General features: G+C 40.6%; 1 protein-coding gene across 1 annotated transcript in view; it reads left to right on the top strand.

The window, feature by feature from the left end:
- The first annotated feature begins 1171 nt into the window (after window positions 1–1171).
- Window positions 1172–16845, top strand: part of pofut2 (protein O-fucosyltransferase 2) — a 28751-nt gene continuing 13077 nt past the window's right edge. The window contains exons 1-6 of the mRNA XM_062068729.1: window positions 1172–1371; window positions 5539–5792; window positions 5862–6006; window positions 10810–10920; window positions 11054–11120; window positions 16052–16177. Coding sequence (XP_061924713.1) covers window positions 1214–1371; window positions 5539–5792; window positions 5862–6006; window positions 10810–10920; window positions 11054–11120; window positions 16052–16177 — 861 coding nt within the window. The 5' untranslated portion in view covers window positions 1172–1213. The remainder of the gene's footprint in view (window positions 1372–5538; window positions 5793–5861; window positions 6007–10809; window positions 10921–11053; window positions 11121–16051; window positions 16178–16845) is intronic.

The following is a 16845-nucleotide window of genomic DNA, read 5'->3' as shown; positions in this document are numbered from 1 at the left end:
AAAATAATGAATATCATATAATAATAAATATCATATAATAGTGAATATCACATAATAATAAATATCATATAATAATGAATATCATATAATAATACATATCATATAATAATGAATATCATATGATACTAGATATCATATAATAATGAATATAATATAATAATAAATATCATATAATAATGAATATAATATAATAATGAATATCATATAATAATAAATATATCATATAATAATGAATATCATATAATAATTAATATCATAGAATAATAAATATCATATAATAATGAATATCATATAATAATAAATATCATATAATAATAAATATCACATCATGGTGAATATCATATAATAATGAATATAATATACTAAGAAATATCATATAATAATAAATATCATATAACAATAAAGATCATAATAATAAATATCATATAATAATAAATATCATATAACAATAAAGATCATAATAATACATATCATATAATAATGAATATCATATAATAGTGAATATCATATAATAATGAATATAATATAATAATGAATATCATATAATAATGAATATTATATAATAATTAATATCATATAACAATAAATATCATAATAATAAATATCTTATAATAATGAATATCATATAATAGTGAATATCATATAACAATGAATATAATATAATAATGAATATCATATAATAGTGAATATCATATAATAATGAGTATCATATAATAATAAATATCATATAATAACGCTGCTGCAGGACCCACACTTTGTGGAGTCCATGGTCAGGGTCCTTGGAAGGATGCAGACCTGAATTGAGACACAGTTTGTGACTTTCTTCTCTCATCATCGTAACTTTCTGCTCATAATGTCGACCTTTTATCTCTTAATTATGACTTTTAATCTCATCATTTTGACATTTTCCCTCATAATTATAAGGTTTTTTCCCTCATATTTGTGACTTTCTTTTCATCATTTGGACTTTGGTTTGACCATTTCTCAAACAACTAACTGACAAATATTGCTTTTAGGACTCAGCAAAGGGGAACATGTTTGTTGTTAGTGGCGGAAACGGGCTTCCTTTCAAAGTAAAATGACCTAAGTGTTTTAATAAGGCTACCGGAAGTGGTGTCCTGGCCCTTTAAATGGAGGCGGGCGGCATGTGGACGGTTGCCTAGCAACTCCACAAGCGCTTCCTCCACTTCCGGACGTGCGTGGCTGCAGGAAGATGGCGCACAGACGGTGCTTTGCAGTCTTACGCCGAACATTTGCTCTCTTTTTTCTCTGCTTTTGTCTGCTAGTCGCGTCGCAAAGAGTACGAAGTCACAATGTGTTCAGTGCCAGTCGCGCGGCTGCAGTACCCGTCAGCGCCGCCAGGGACCTGCGGTGAGTAGCGCGTCATTAACTGTAAATACAGCTTTTTAATTGCACTTTTTACAGTCGACATATCGTAAAGCTTGTCTTCCGTCACATTGTGCTGTTTAAACGTGGACAACTTCCACACAACAACAAAGTGCAGCCTTGCTGGTGCAGCTCGCGTATCGCCTTCACAAATGAGCCGTTTTATGATTAGTTTCATGAATTAGGACCTCCGACCTTCATTCATGTGCTTTTTCAATCCTGCATTCAAACTCTACACTGCCTAGCTGGTATTCGGCGCCATGAGTATTGATCTAGTAGCCCCTTTTATTGATCTAGTAGCCTGTTTTACTCAAAAATGGCTTTGATTTAGTGCGAGGTTGCCAGATGCTGCGATACTCCCAGGATGGCTGCAGTTGGAAATGTAATAAATTGCTAATTATCGTCCCCCTATCATTATGTAAGTCTTTATACTAGGGATGTCCGATAATGGCTTTTTGCCGATATCCGATATTCCGATATTGTCCAACTCTTTAATTACCGATATCAACCGATACCGATATCAACCGATATATGCAGTCGTGGAATTAACACATTATTATGCCTAATTTGGACAACCAGGTATGGTGAAGATAAGGTACTTTTTAAAAATAATAATAAAATAAGATAACTAAATTAAAAACATTTTCTTGAATAAAAAAGAAAGTAAAACAATATAAAAACAGTTACATAGAAACTAGTAATTAATGAAAATGAGTAAAATTAACTGTTAAAGGTTAGTGCTTACGGACTGTATCCCTTGCAGACTGTATTGATGTATATTGATATATCATGTAGGAAGCAGAATATTAATAACAGAAAGAAATGGGGGGAGGGAGGTTTTTTGGGTTGGTGCACTAATTGTAAGTGTATCTTGTGTTTTTTATGTTGATTTATTAAAAAAACAAAACAAACAAAAAAAACAAAAAACAAAAAAAAACGATACAGATAATAAAAAAACTGATACCGATAATTTTCGATATTACATTTTAACGCATTTATCCATCCCTACTTTATACCGTAAATATGTCCACAAGTTAATTATGTAGCAGCACTTGTAGTGTCAACCATGAATTGATTAAAGTGGACCCCGACTTAAACAAGTTGAACAACTTATTGGGGTGTTACCATTTAGTGGTCAATTGTACGGAATATGTACTGTACTGTGCTATCTACTAATAAAAGTCTCAATCAATCAATCAATCAAAAAGATGTTTGCCTCAAAATATGCATGCAGCTAAAATATAATAATAGACTTGAAAGATTACAATCATAAGATTTAGAATAAAATAGAAGAATAGAATATAATTATTGTCATTATATTTGCATACAACGAGATTAAGGACTCCAATTTAACGTGCGGTAGTGGAAACAAATATGGAATAAAAATAAATCACACAAGAAGTAATAAAGATAAAACATAAGAATGATACAAGTAATACCTTGTAAAGAGTGGAGGTTGCCATGCACCGGGTGATACCTTGTAAAGAGTGGAGGTTGCCATGCACTGGGTGATACCTTCTAAAGAGTGCAGGTTGCCATGCACCGGGTGATACCTTGTAAAGAGTGCAGGTTGCCATGCACCGGGTGATACCTTGTAAAGAGTGCAGGTTGCCATGCACCGGGTGATACCTTGTAAAGAGTGCAGGTTGCCATGCACCGGGTGATACCTTGTAAAGAGTGCAGGTTGCCATGCACCGGGTGATACCTTGTAAAGAGTGCAGGTTGCCATGCACTGGGTGATACCTTGTAAAGAGTGCAGGTTGCCATGCACCGGGTGATACCTTGTAAAGAGTGCAGGTTGCCATGCACCGGGTGATACCTTCTAAAGAGTGCAGGTTGCCATGCACCGGGTGATACCTTGTAAAGAGTGCAGGTTGCCATGCACCGGGTGATACCTTGTAAAGAGTGCAGGTTGCCATGCACCAGGTGATACCTTGTAAAGAGTGGAGTAGTCTGTAGTCTGTTAGTCTAGGTTGGGGTAGTCTGGTAGTCTAGGTGGGGGTAATCTGGTAGTCTAGGTGGGGGTAGTCTGGTAGTCTAGGTTGGGGTAGTCTGGTAGTCTAGGTTGGGGTAGTCTGGTAATCTAGGTGGGGGTAGTCTGGTACTCTAGGTGGAGGTAGTCTGGTAGTCTGGTAGTCTAGGTTGGGGTAGTCTGGTAGTCTAGGTGGGGGTAATCTGGTAGTCTAGGTGGGGGTAGTCTGGTAGTCTAGGTTGGGGTAGTCTGGTAGTCTAGGTGGGGGTAATCTGGTAGTCTAGGTGGGGGTAGTCTGGTAGTCTAGGTGGGGGTAGTCTGGTAGTCTAGGTTGGGGTAGTCTGGTAATCTAGGTGGGGGTAGTCTGGTAGTCTGGTAGTCTAGGTTGGGGTAGTCTGGTAATCTAGGTGGGGGTAGTCTGGTAGTCTAGGTGGAGGTAGTCTGGTAGTCTGGTAGTCTAGGTTGGGGTAGTCTGGTAGTCTAGGTTGGGGTAGTCTGGTAGTCTAGGTGGGGGTAATCTGGTAGTCTAGGTGGGGGTAGTCTGGTAGTCTAGGTTGGGGTAGTCTGGTAGTCTAGGTGGGGGTAATCTGGTAGTCTAGGTGGGGGTAGTCTGGTAGTCTAGGTTGGGGTAGTCTGGTAGTCTAGGTGGGGGTAGTCTGGTAGTCTAGGTGGGGGTAGTCTGGTAGTCTAGGTTGGGGTAGTCTGGTAATCTAGGTGGGGGTAGTCTGGTAGTCTGGTAGTCTAGGTTGGGGTAGTCTGGTAATCTAGGTGGGGGTAGTCTGGTAGTCTAGGTGGAGGTAGTCTGGTAGTCTAGGTTGGGGTAGTCTGGTAGTCTAGGTGGGGGTAGTCTGGTAGTCTGGTAGTCTAGGTTGGGGTAGTCTGGTAATCTAGGTGGGGGTAGTCTGGTACTCTAGGTGGAGGTAGTCTGGTAGTCTGGTAGTCTAGGTTGGGGTAGTCTGGTAGTCTAGGTGGGGGTAATCTGGTAGTCTAGGTGGGGGTAGTCTGGTAGTCTAGGTTGGGGTAGTCTGGTAGTCTAGGTTGGGGTAGTCTGGTAATCTAGGTGGGGGTAGTCTGGTACTCTAGGTGGAGGTAGTCTGGTAGTCTAGGTTGGGGTAGTCTGGTAGTCTAGGTGGGGGTAATCTGGTAGTCTAGGTGGGGGTAGTCTGGTAGGCTAGGTTGGGGTAGTCTGGTAGTCTAGGTGGGGGTAATCTGGTAGTCTAGGTGGGGGTAGTCTGGTAGTCTAGGTGGGGGTAGTCTGGTAGGCTAGGTGGGGGTAGTCTGGTAGTCTAGGTGGGGGTAGTCTGGTAGTCTAGGTTGGGGTAGTCTGGTAATCTAGGTGGGGGTAGTCTGGTAGTCTGGTAGTCTAGGTTGGGGTAGTCTGGTAATCTAGGTGGGGGTAGTCTGGTAGTCTAGGTGGAGGTAGTCTGGTAGTCTAGGTTGGGGTAGTCTGGTAGTCTAGGTGGGGGTAGTCTGGTAGTCTAGGTTGGGGTAGTCTGGTAGTCTAGGTGGGGGTAATCTGGTAGTCTAGGTGGGGGTAGTCTGGTAGTCTAGGTTGGGGTAGTCTGGTAGTCTAGGTGGGGGTAATCTGGTAGTCTAGGTGGGGGTAGTCTGGTAGTCTAGGTTGGGGTAGTCTGGTAGTCTAGGTGGGGGTAGTCTGGTAGTCTAGGTGGGGGTAGTCTGGTAGGCTAGGTGGGGGTAGTCTGGTAGTTTAGGTTGGGGTAGTCTGGTAGTTTAGGTGGGGGTAATCTGGTAGTCTAAGTGGGGGTAGTCTGGTAGGCTAGGTGGGGGTAGTCTGGTAGTCTAGGTGGGGGTAGTCTGGTAATCTAGGTGGGGGTAGTCTGGTAGTCTGGTAGTCTAGGTGGGGGTAGTCTGGTAGTCTAGGTTGGGGTAGTCTGGTAATCTAGGTGGGGGTAGTCTGGTAGTCTGGTAGTCTAGGTGGGGGTAGTCTGGTAGTCTGTAGTAAGTCTGTAGCAGCTAAAAAAGATCCATTGATATTTTTCAGACTATTATTCATTTTTACAGTAAGACAATGACTGTAGGACAAAGTGCGTCCCTTGACAGCTCAATACGTAATTGATGGTTGTAAGTAGGGGGCGGTTGGCAACCCTACCTGAGATGGTAAAATGGTCGTAGAGGTTCAGCAAGTGTGAAAACAGTGTTGGTTGTTGTTTGTATCCCAGATACCTTCTATACGACGTCAACCCCCCGGAGGGTTTCAACCTGCGAAGAGATGTTTATATCCGCGTAGCGTCCCTGGTGAAATCTCTGAGGAAGCACGGCGACGACTGGGTCCTGGTGCTGCCCCCCTGGGGTCGTCTGTACCACTGGCAGAGCCCCAACATCCACCAGCTACGCATCCCTTGGAGCCACTTCTTCAGTCTTAGCAGCTTACAGGCCAACGTTCCTGTGATCGAGTATGAAGAGTTCATTGCAGGTGAGGTTTCTGTTGGGGCAATCTGGCCTGAACCACATCACGGACTCTGTTGGAACGGTTTCATTCCAGAGAACGGAGGTCCGTTCATTGATCGAGTTGTGGTCCTGCAAAATTACGCAGAGGGATGGACTGATGGGAAATGGGAGGAGAAAGTGGATGAGCGGCCGTGCGTCGACAAGCTGATGTACAACAAAGACAAACATGGCTACTACAGGTAATGCCGCACCAGCACTACAAATCGGTCACACCTTTAACGTCTTGCAGTGAAACCGCCAATTAGGAACTTCATTGGCTCTTAGACATGGTTCGTAAATTCATGCAAACAATGCAGAGTGTCCGCCCTGAGATGGGTAGCTTGTGAGTTCAAACCCCGGCCGAGTCATACCAAAGACTATAAACATGGGAGCCATTACCTCCCTGCATCTTTGGTCTTTGGTCTTTGGTATGACTCGGCCGGGGTTTGAACTCACAACCTACCCATCTCAGGGCGGACACTCTAACCACTAGGTGTGGGTGTGACAATCATGGGTAATTTAACTTGAACTTTAAACATGTGTAATTGATTCTAGACTCGACAAAAGTCTCTATTTTACTCAAATCATGCACACTTTGAAGACACTGTAATGTCTATATGTGTTCACTTTAAGTATTTCTTCATAGTTAACTCAAAATTAATCGCAGATAAATATAATTTTTCATAATTAATAAATGTAACCTGAACTGATCATTTTTAAGTTTTTATTGCCATTACTGGACAATTAGTTGGCTTGAATTAAGTTTTTTTAACATTGTTTTTTCAACACAAACCGTACCTAAACACACTTTCCATGACACCAAAAACATTTACCTGCAGTGCGTTGGCGTCTTGCCATTATTTGTGTTTTGTAGGAATGCTGAATTTGTATTCCTGCTGTAGGAGCACCTGCATTCAGAGGAGAGGAGGTACACCATGTTTAGTCGGGGGCTGTGAATCTTTGGGCACCACGCGATTCGATTCGATTCTTAGGAGTAACGATTCCATTTAGAATCAATTCTCGATTCAAAACGATTCTCGATTAGAAATCAATACTTTTTTAATAACTTTGGGTGCCAGTTCTATGATGAACTATATTCCTCCATAAAATAGATAAACAGCTCTGATTACCGTATTTCCTTGAATTGGCGCCGGGAATATGGTATTCGCATGCCTCGAATTACAGCCGGGTCAAACTCGTTTCGCAAAATAATTAGCGCATGCTTGGCACTTCCGCCGGGTCAAATATGAGTCATTAAATGACTCCCGCCTCCTGGTGGTAGAGGGCGCTAGTGATCCTTCTTGCGACTGCTGGTACTGCAGAAGAGTGCTGCAGAAGAAGACAACCGGCAGCAAGAGTGCGCAGCCATTGTTTGCTTGGACTTTTAACATGGAGGATTACATATCTAAAATAAAACAGTTTTCTAAACTGGACTTTCAATCGAAGTAGGAGGTAATACTTAAAAGGAAGATCTCCATCGAGACAGAGAGACTTTTAAAACTGAAGAAAGATAAGGAAGACTTCTATATCGATGCTTTTCTTCAAAAGGAGCTGGCATGGACTCATTTATACCCAAAGGTAAGACAATAATAACGTTTTTTTAATTAAATGTGCTTTTCATGATAAGGTAAGCGCCGGAGTGAGAAGAGGTTTTTAAATAATTAGCGCATGCTTGGCCATCCCGCAGGCTTTCTGGTAAGCGCCGGAGTGACAGGAGGTTTTAAATTAATTAGCGCCCCTGCGGCTATTCAAGGAAATACGGTAATTTCTGTATTACTTAAAAGAAAATTGGTTTTGTGTAATGGAATTTTACCTGAACATTTACTAAAGTTGACAGGACAGATCTTTTGGTAAAAGAAAAAATTGATTTTTGATTTTTCTGAATCGATTAAGAATCACGTGTAATTCGAAACACTTTTTTTTTACACCCCTAATGTTGACATACCAGATCATGATTTGATTGTCAAAGATGTCTGGTAATGTAATCGGTGATATTTGTGCCCGAATGAATGCTCCTGATATTAGTTAGTTAATGATATTCATAGGAATGCTGAATTTGTATTCCTGCTGTAGGAGCACCTGCATTCGGAGGAGAGGAGCTACACCATGTTTAGTCGGACTGTGACTCTTTGGGCACCACGTGATTCGATTCTTGGGAGTAAAGATTCCATTAAAAATCGATTCTCGATTAAAAATCAATACTTTTTTTAATAACATTGGGTGCCACTTCTATGATGAACTATATTCCGCCATAAAATAGATAAACAGCTCTGATTAATTTCTGTATTACATAAAAGAAAATTGTTTTTGTGTAATAGAGTTTTACCCAAATATTTACTAAAGTGGACAGGACGTATTTTTTGGTTAAAAAAAAAAAAAAAGATTTTTGATTTTTCTGAATTGATCAAGAATCGCGATTAATTCGAAACACTTTTTTTTACACCCCTAATGCTGAGATACCAGATCATGATTTGATTGTCAAAGATGTCTGGTAATGTAATGGGTGATATTTGTGCCCGAATGAATGCTCCTGATATTAGTTAGTTAATGGTATTCATAGGAATGCTGCATTTGTATTCCTGCTGTAGGAGCACCTGCAATCAGAGGAGAGGAGCTACACCATGTTTAGTCGGGCTGTGAATCTTTGGGCACCACGCGATTCGATTCGATACTTGGGAAAAACGATTCCATTAAGAATCAATCGATTAAAAATCATTACTTTTTTAATAACATTGGGTGCCACTTCTATGATGAACTATATTCCTCCATAAAATAGATAAACAGCTCTGATTAATTTCTGTATTACTTAAAAGAAAATTGGTTTTGTGTACTAGAATTTTACCCGAACGTTTACTAGTTAGTTAATGGTATCCATATTGCTGCATGACTACGTTTGAACCTTATCTATTGATCAATAAAGTCTAATATTCAGCTTGCTAAACATTCTGTAATTGTGGACGATCATCCAGAGCATGTTAAAAAACAATATCAATTTTATTTCTGAAAATATTTGTTTAGGTAGGAATATCACAGATTACATTACAAGGTCAATTTAACAAAGCATGATCGTAATGCAAGATTATTTTTTTTCCTGCTCACTATTCTGTAACTGAACACCATCCTACCATGCTACCAACATAACAATGGATCAACAATCTGTTCATGACCCAAATAACACAACAACAAAGCCTATTTGCTGTAGAATTACACAGTGCGCTGTAAAGCCTCTGAACAAATAAACTACCCTCACACAAATAATAATGGATTCCCTGGCCAGAATCTTGTATCACTGCTATGATAATACCAGTGAATGTAGTTGTCATGCCTCGGTCTGTGGCGTGGTTGGTTCTCCATTGGTGCAAATGAATTGGACCATACGTGGCGTGCAGGTGAGGACATGTTTAATATTTTAACTCAAAAGGGGATTAACAAAAAGCGCGCACAAAGGCGGAAGTACAAAACGTGGCTATGAAAATAAAACACTATAGCACAAAGGCAAAAAACTATGAACAATAACAAAACTTACTTGACATGAGAAGAGGGGCATAAAAAAGAGCAGCATGGATCATGAGGGTGAACAGAGTGGCAGGAGTGTGTGTGATGTCGCCAGGACGAACAACAGAAACAGAAAAGCTTATATAGTGACATGATCAGTGAAAACAGGTGCGTGACTCTAACCGTGAACAGGTGCGTGACATGACAATGTGAACCAGGTGAAACTAATGGTTGCTATGGTGACAAATAAAAGTGCACAAAAAGTCCAAAACCAAAACCGAACATGACTAAAACAAAACATAATCACAGACATGACAGAGCCCCCCCCCCCCCTTACGGACAGATCCCAGATGTCCAAAACAAACAAAACAAGGCAGGATCGAGAGTCATGGGAGGGCGGGAGGGGGACATGGCTGTGGGTCGCCAGACCAGGTGTCCCCGAATCCACCGGGGCAGGATCAGGTGGCGGCGACGCATAGACCGCCGCTGTACCTGACGAGGTGGGCGACCCGGGAATGGCCATATCCATGGCCGATGAGGAGGTGGGCGCACTTGGCGTGGCGGCCGACCAGGTAGTGGCCACATCCGTGGCCGACGAGGAGGTCGCCGTTCCTGGCGTGGCGGACTCCCACGGACTGGCCACATCCAGGACGAACAACAGAAACAGAAAAGCTTATATAGTCACATGATCAGTGAAAACAGGTGCGTGACTCTAACCGTGAACAGGTGCGTGACATGACAATGTGAACCAGGTGAAACTAATGGTTGCTATGGTGACAAATAAAAGTGCACAAAAAGTCCAAAACCAAAACCGAACATGACTAAAACAAAACATAATCACAGACATGACAGAGCCCCCCCCCCTTACGGACAGATCCCAGATGTCCAAAACAAACAAAACAAGGCAGGATCGAGAGTCATGGGAGGGCGGGAGGGGGACATGGCGGTGGGTCGCCAGACCAGGTGTCCCCGAATCCACCGGGGCAGGATCAGGTGGCGGCGACGCGTAGACCGCCGCTGTACCTGACGAGGTGGGCAACCCGGGAATGGCCATATCCATGGCCGACGAGGAGGCGGGCGTTCCTGGCGTGGCGGACGCCCGCGGACTGGCCACATCCAGGACGAACAACAGAAACAGAAAAGCTTATATAGTGACATGATCAGTGAAAACAGGTGCGTGACTCTAACCGTGAACAGGTGCGTGACATGACAATGTGAACCAGGTGAAACTAATGGTTGCTATGGTGACAAATAAAAGTGCACAAAAAGTCCAAAACCGAACATGACTAAAACAAAACATAATCACAGACCTGTATCACTGCTATGATAATACCAGTGAATGTAGTTGTTAACTAAATACATTTGAAGGGGCTGACGTTTTCCATCACACCTTCTTGACAAAATCCCGTATGAATGATACCGCAATACTGAAACTGAGCTAGTGAATATTCGTCCATGACAGTCCCCTTTTAAATTGCTCTCTCATCCTGTCTTCGTCTCGTTCCAAGAGGCTGGTTTTGGGGCTTTGAAGAGACGAGAGCTGCAAATGTGACTTGCATGTCGGCACAAGGCCACGCCTCCATCATGGTTCCGGTTCTGCAGAAGAACATTTCAGCCACGTGAGTCCTCCAAGCAAGATGACACCTCACACGGACAGTGTTATATCAGACCAGAAATCCACTGTGTAACTTGGATAAGTGACAATACAGGTGGCAGTCCTGGCTGGTAAAACCTGTTTTGTGTCGTCTGCAGCTCAGTAATGCTTGACCGAGCAGAGACTCTCCTCCATGATCACTATGCTGGGAAGGATTACTGGGATGTAAGTCCAAACACTGCTTTATGTTACACCTGTGGGATTTCCTGAGTTAAATAAAACAACAAGTTAGCAGTTTTAACATACACTACCGTTCAAAAGTTTGGGGTCACATTGAAATGTCCTTATTTTTCAATGAAGATAACTTTAAACTAGTCTTAACTTGAAAGAAATACACTCTATATCAGAGGTCACCAACCTTTTTGAAAGCAAGAGCTACTTCTTGGGTAGTGATTAATGCGAAGGGCTACCAGTTTGATACACACTTCAATAAATTGCCAGAAATAGCCAATTTGCTCAATTTACCTTTAACTCTATGTTATTATTAATAATTAATGATATTTACACTTAATTGAACAGTTTAAAAGAGGAGAAAACATGAAAAAAATGACAATTAAATTTTGAAACATAGTTTATCTTCAATTTCGACTCTTTAAAATTCAAAATTCAACCGAAAAAAAGACGAGAAAAACTGGCTAATTCGAATCTTTTTGAAAAAATTTAAAAAATAATTTATGGAACATCATTAGTAATTTCTCCTGATTAAGATTAATTTTAGAATTTTGATGACATGTTTTAAATAGGTTAAAATCCAATCTGCACTTTGTTAGAATATATAACAAATTGGACAAAGCTATATTTCTAACAAAGACAAATCATTATTTCTTCTAGATTTTCCAGAACAATAATTTTAAAAGAAATTCAAAAGACTTTGAAATAAGATTTAAATTTGATTGTACAGATTTTCTAGATTTGCCGGAATCATTTTTTTGAATTTTAATCATAATAAGTTTGAAGAAATATTTCACAAATATTCTTTGTCGAAAAAACAGAAGCTACAATAAGGAATTCAATTAAAATGTATGTATTATTCTTTACAATAAAAAAAAAATACTTGAACATTGATTTAAATTGTCAGGAAATAAGAGGAAGGAATTTAAAAGGTAAAAAGGTATATGTGTTTAAAAATCCTAAAATCATTTTTAAGGTTGTATTTTTTCTCTAAAATTGTCTTTCTGAAAGTTATAAGAAGCAAAGTAAAAAAAATTAATGAATTTATTTAAACAAGTGAAGACCAAGTCTTTAAAATATTTTCTTGGATTTTCAAATTCTATTTGAGTTTTGTCTCTCTTAGAATTAAAAATGTCGGGCAAAGCGAGACCAGCTTGCTAGTAAATAAATACAATTTAAAAAATAGAGGCAGCTCACTGGTAAGTGCTGCTATTTGAGCTATTTTTAGAACAGGCCAGCGGGCTACTCATCTGGTCCTTACGGGCTACCTGGTGCCCGCGGGCACCGCGTTGGTGACCCCTGCTCTATACATTGCTAATGTGGTAAATGACTATTGTAGCTGCATCCATTATTTACTTTTTTAAATTCGATCTCAATTCTGTACACTGCTGCTGGAATTAGAATTTTCCTGAGGGAACTCTCCTGAAGGAATCAATAAAGTACTATCTATCTATCTATCTATCTATCTATCTATCTATCTATCTATCTATCTATCTATCTATCTATCTATCTATCTATCTATCTATCTATCTATCTATCTATCCATCTATCCATCCATCCATCCATCCATCCATCCATCCATCCATCCATCCATCCATCCATCCATCCATCCATCCATCCATCCATCCATCCATCCATCCATCCATCCATCCATCCATCCATCCATCTATCTATCTATCTATCTATCTATCTATCTATCTATCTATCTATCTAAATGTCTGCTTTTTGGTGCAATATCTACATAGGTGTATAGAGGCCCATTTCCAGCAACTATCACTCCAGTGTTCTAATGGTACAATGTTTTGGCTCAGAAGGCTAATTGATGATTAGAAAACCCTTGTGCAATCATGTTCACACATCTGAAAACACTTTAGCTCGTTACAGAAGCTACAAAACTGACCTTCCTTTGAGCAGGTTGAGTTTCTGGAGCATCACATTTGTGGGGTCAATTAAACGCTCAAAATGGCCAGAAAAAGAGAACTTTCATCTGAAACTCCACAGTCTATTCTTCTTCTTAGAAATGAAGGCTATTCCACTAAATTGTTTGGGTGACCCCAAACTTTTGAACCGTAGTGTATATACTGTATATATACATATGTACACATACATATATACCTACAGTCGCGATCAAAAGTGTAAATACACTAGTAAAGAACATCATGTCATGGCTGTCTTGACTTTACAATCATTTCTTATTTTGTTGTGATGTAGTGATTGGAGCACATACTTGTTGTTGTTGTGATGTAGTGATTGGAGCACATACTTGTTGTTGTTGTGATGTAGTGATTGGAGCACATACTTGTTGTTGTTGTGATGTAGTGATTGGAGCACATACTTGTTGTTGTTGTGATGTAGTGATTGGAGCACATACTTGTTGTTGTTGTGATGTAGTGATTGGAGCACATACTTGTTGTTGTTGTGATGTAGTGATTGGAGCACATACTTGTTGTTGTTGTGATGTAGTGATTGGAGCACATACTTGTTGTTGTTGTGATGTAGTGATTGGAGCACATACTTGTTGTTGTTGTGATGTAGTGATTGGAGCACATACTTGTTGTTGTTGTGATGTAGTGATTGGAGCACATACTTGTTGTTGTTGTGATGTAGTGATTGGAGCACATACTTGTTGTTGTTGTGATGTAGTGATTGGAGCACATACTTGTTGCTCACAAAAAACATTCATGAAGTTTGCTTCTTTGATGAATTTATTATGTGTCTACTGAAAATGTGAGGGTGAAAAGTATACATACAGCAATGTTAATATTTGCTTCCTTGGCAAGTTGACCTGCAATAAGGCGCTTTTGGTAGCCATCCACAAGCTTCTGCTTGACCACTTGACCACTAAATTGCTGCAGTTCAGCTAAATGTGTTGCTTTTCTGACATGGACTTGTTTCTTCAGCATTGTCCACGCCTTTAAGTCAGGCCATTCTAAAACCTTCATTCTAGCCTGATTTAGCCATTCCTTTACCACTTTTGAGGTGTGTTTGGGGTCATTGTCCTGTTGGAACACCCAACAAGACCCAACCTCCGGCCTGATGATTTTAGCTTGTCCTGAACAATTTGGAGCTAATCCTCCTTTTTCATTGTCCCATTTAAAGCAGCAGTTCCATTGGCAGCAAAACAGGCCCAGAGCATAATACTGCCACCACCATGCTTGACGGTAGGTATGGTGTTTCTGAGATTAATGGCCTCACCTTTTCTCCTCCAAACATATTGCTGGGTATTGTGGCCAAACAGCTCCATTTTTGTTTCATCTGACCACAGAACTTTCCTCCAGAAGGTCTTATCTTTGTCCATGTGATGTCACATGAAACACAAATGGAGCTGTTTGGCCACAATACCCAGCAATATGTTTGGAGGAGAAAAGGTGAGGCCTTTTATCCCAGAAACACCAGGCCTACCATCATGCATGGTGGTGGTAGTATTACGCTCTGGTGGTAGTATCTTGGTGCTTTAAATGGGACAATGAAAAAGTAGGATTAGCTCATACTGGCCAACCTTGAGACCTCCAATATCGGGAGGTGGGGGGTAGGGGGAGGGGGTGTTGGGGGCGGGGGGCGTGGTTATTTACCCTAGAATTCACCAACTCGAGTATTCCATATATATTTCATATATATATATATATATATATATATATATATATATATATATATATATATATATATATATATATATATATATATATATATATATATATATATATATATATATATATATATGTATGAAATACTTGACTTTCAGTGAATTCTAGCTATATATATATATTTATTTTATTTACATAAAATAAATACTTGAGTTATCTATCCATTAGATGGCAGTATTGTCCTGTTCAACTTCTCAGTTCATGACTGAGAAATCATTTCAGCCACCGTGTTCAATGGAGAAGTGTGTTCTACATATTTACAGGCAACATACACCTTCCCCTTCCAACTGTCCTGGATCAACTAAAATTCTTTTTTCCATTCGTTTTGGAACTTGCAAGCTTATTTATACTGTGGGAAAGCGGACGTGAGAATAGGCTGTCCCCACTCAGTCTCAGGTCCGCATTGAGCTGGAGGGGGCGTGGCCTCCAGCTCCGGCTGAATACCGGGATTTTGTCGGGAGAAAATCTTTGCCGGGAGGTTGTCGGGAGAGGCGCTGAATAACGGGATTCTCCCGCTAAAAACGGGAGGGTTGGCAAGTATGGATTAGCTCCACATTGTTCAGGACAAGCTAAAATCATCAGCCCGGAGGTTGGGTCTTGTTGGGTGTTCCAACAGGACAATGACCCCAAACACACCTTAAACGTGGTAAAGGAATGGCTAAATCAGGCTAGAATGAAGGTTTTAGAATGGCCTGACTTAAAGGTGTGGACAATGCTGAAGAAACAAGTCCATGTCAGAAAAGCAACACATTTAGCTGAACTGCAGCAATTTAGTGGTCAAGTGGTCAAGCAGAAGCTTGTGGATGGCTACCAAAAGTGGTCAAGTGGTCAAGCAGAAGCTTGTGGATGGCTACCAAAAGCGCCTTATTGCAGGTCAACTTGCCAAGGAAGCAAATATTAACATTGCTGTATGTATACTTTTCACCCTCACATTTTCAGTAGAGCCATAATAAATTCATAAAAGAAGCAAACTTCATGAATGTTTTTTGTCACCAATCACTACATCACAAAAAAATAAGAGTTGTAGAAATGATTGTAAACTCCAGACAGCCATGACATGATGTTCTTTAGCGGCCATCTGTTTAATGCGGCCACTCATTTTGCATCCCAAAAGAGTATTTTGACTGGGTATAGTGGCCACCATATAAGTGAGGACAGCCCTGGTTCAGGGCATCTTTCTGTCCATGAGGTGTGGACCTGTACATTGACACTACACACGGTGGAGGGGACATTTCCCTTTGGCATTTGAAGCAAATCATGTATTTTGCATCTTCAACCAAGAGCCGCCGCAGTATGGTGTTTGCCAAGCACCTCCGCCTCATCGGAGACGACTTCAGAGCAAAGTACCTCAACTCCACAGACCATGGCGACCAGACTGTTTACAACGAAGACTGGACTCGCATGAAGGTGAGTCAGCAAACACAATTGGAAGTGTGTATACGTTGCATGTACCTTCCAATGCAGTGGTGTTTGACCGTGGTTCAGGTTACCTGGTGAACATGTTCTTCATCTGGACAAGAACAGTAAACAATGGAATAGAGATGCGCGGATAGGCAATTATTTTATCCGCAACTGCATCACAAAAGTCGTCATCCACCCGCCATCCACCCAAACTAACATTTTATCAAAACCACAACCGCCCGCCACCCACCCGTTGTTATATGTCTAATATAGACGATGCAAGGCATTAGTGAGGTCAGAAAGCTTTTGGCTGTTAAAGCAAGGAGACTGATCCAATGCAGCAGAGACATTCAATGCGTGCCACACATGAATATCTCTAAGCCACGCATTAGAGGCTAACAGATATTAAAGGCCTACTGAAATGAATTTTTTTTATTTAAACGGGAATAGCAGATCCATTCTATGTGTCATACTTGATCATTTCGCAATATTGCCATATTTTTGCTGAAAGGATTTAGTAGAGAAAATCGACGATAAAGTTCGCAAATTTTGCTCGCTGATAAAAAAAGCCTTGCCTGTAGCGGAAGTAGCGTGATGTCAGAGGAGCTAGTATTCCTCACAATTCCCCGTTGTTTACAATGGAACGAGAGAGATAAGGAGCGAGAAAGTGACAA

The sequence above is a fragment of the Entelurus aequoreus genome, linkage group LG14, assembly GCF_033978785.1.
Source record: "Entelurus aequoreus isolate RoL-2023_Sb linkage group LG14, RoL_Eaeq_v1.1, whole genome shotgun sequence".
NCBI lineage: Eukaryota > Metazoa > Chordata > Actinopteri > Syngnathiformes > Syngnathidae > Entelurus > Entelurus aequoreus.
Note: the sequence above shows the minus strand (reverse complement) of the source record. Positions and strands in the feature narration are given on the sequence as shown.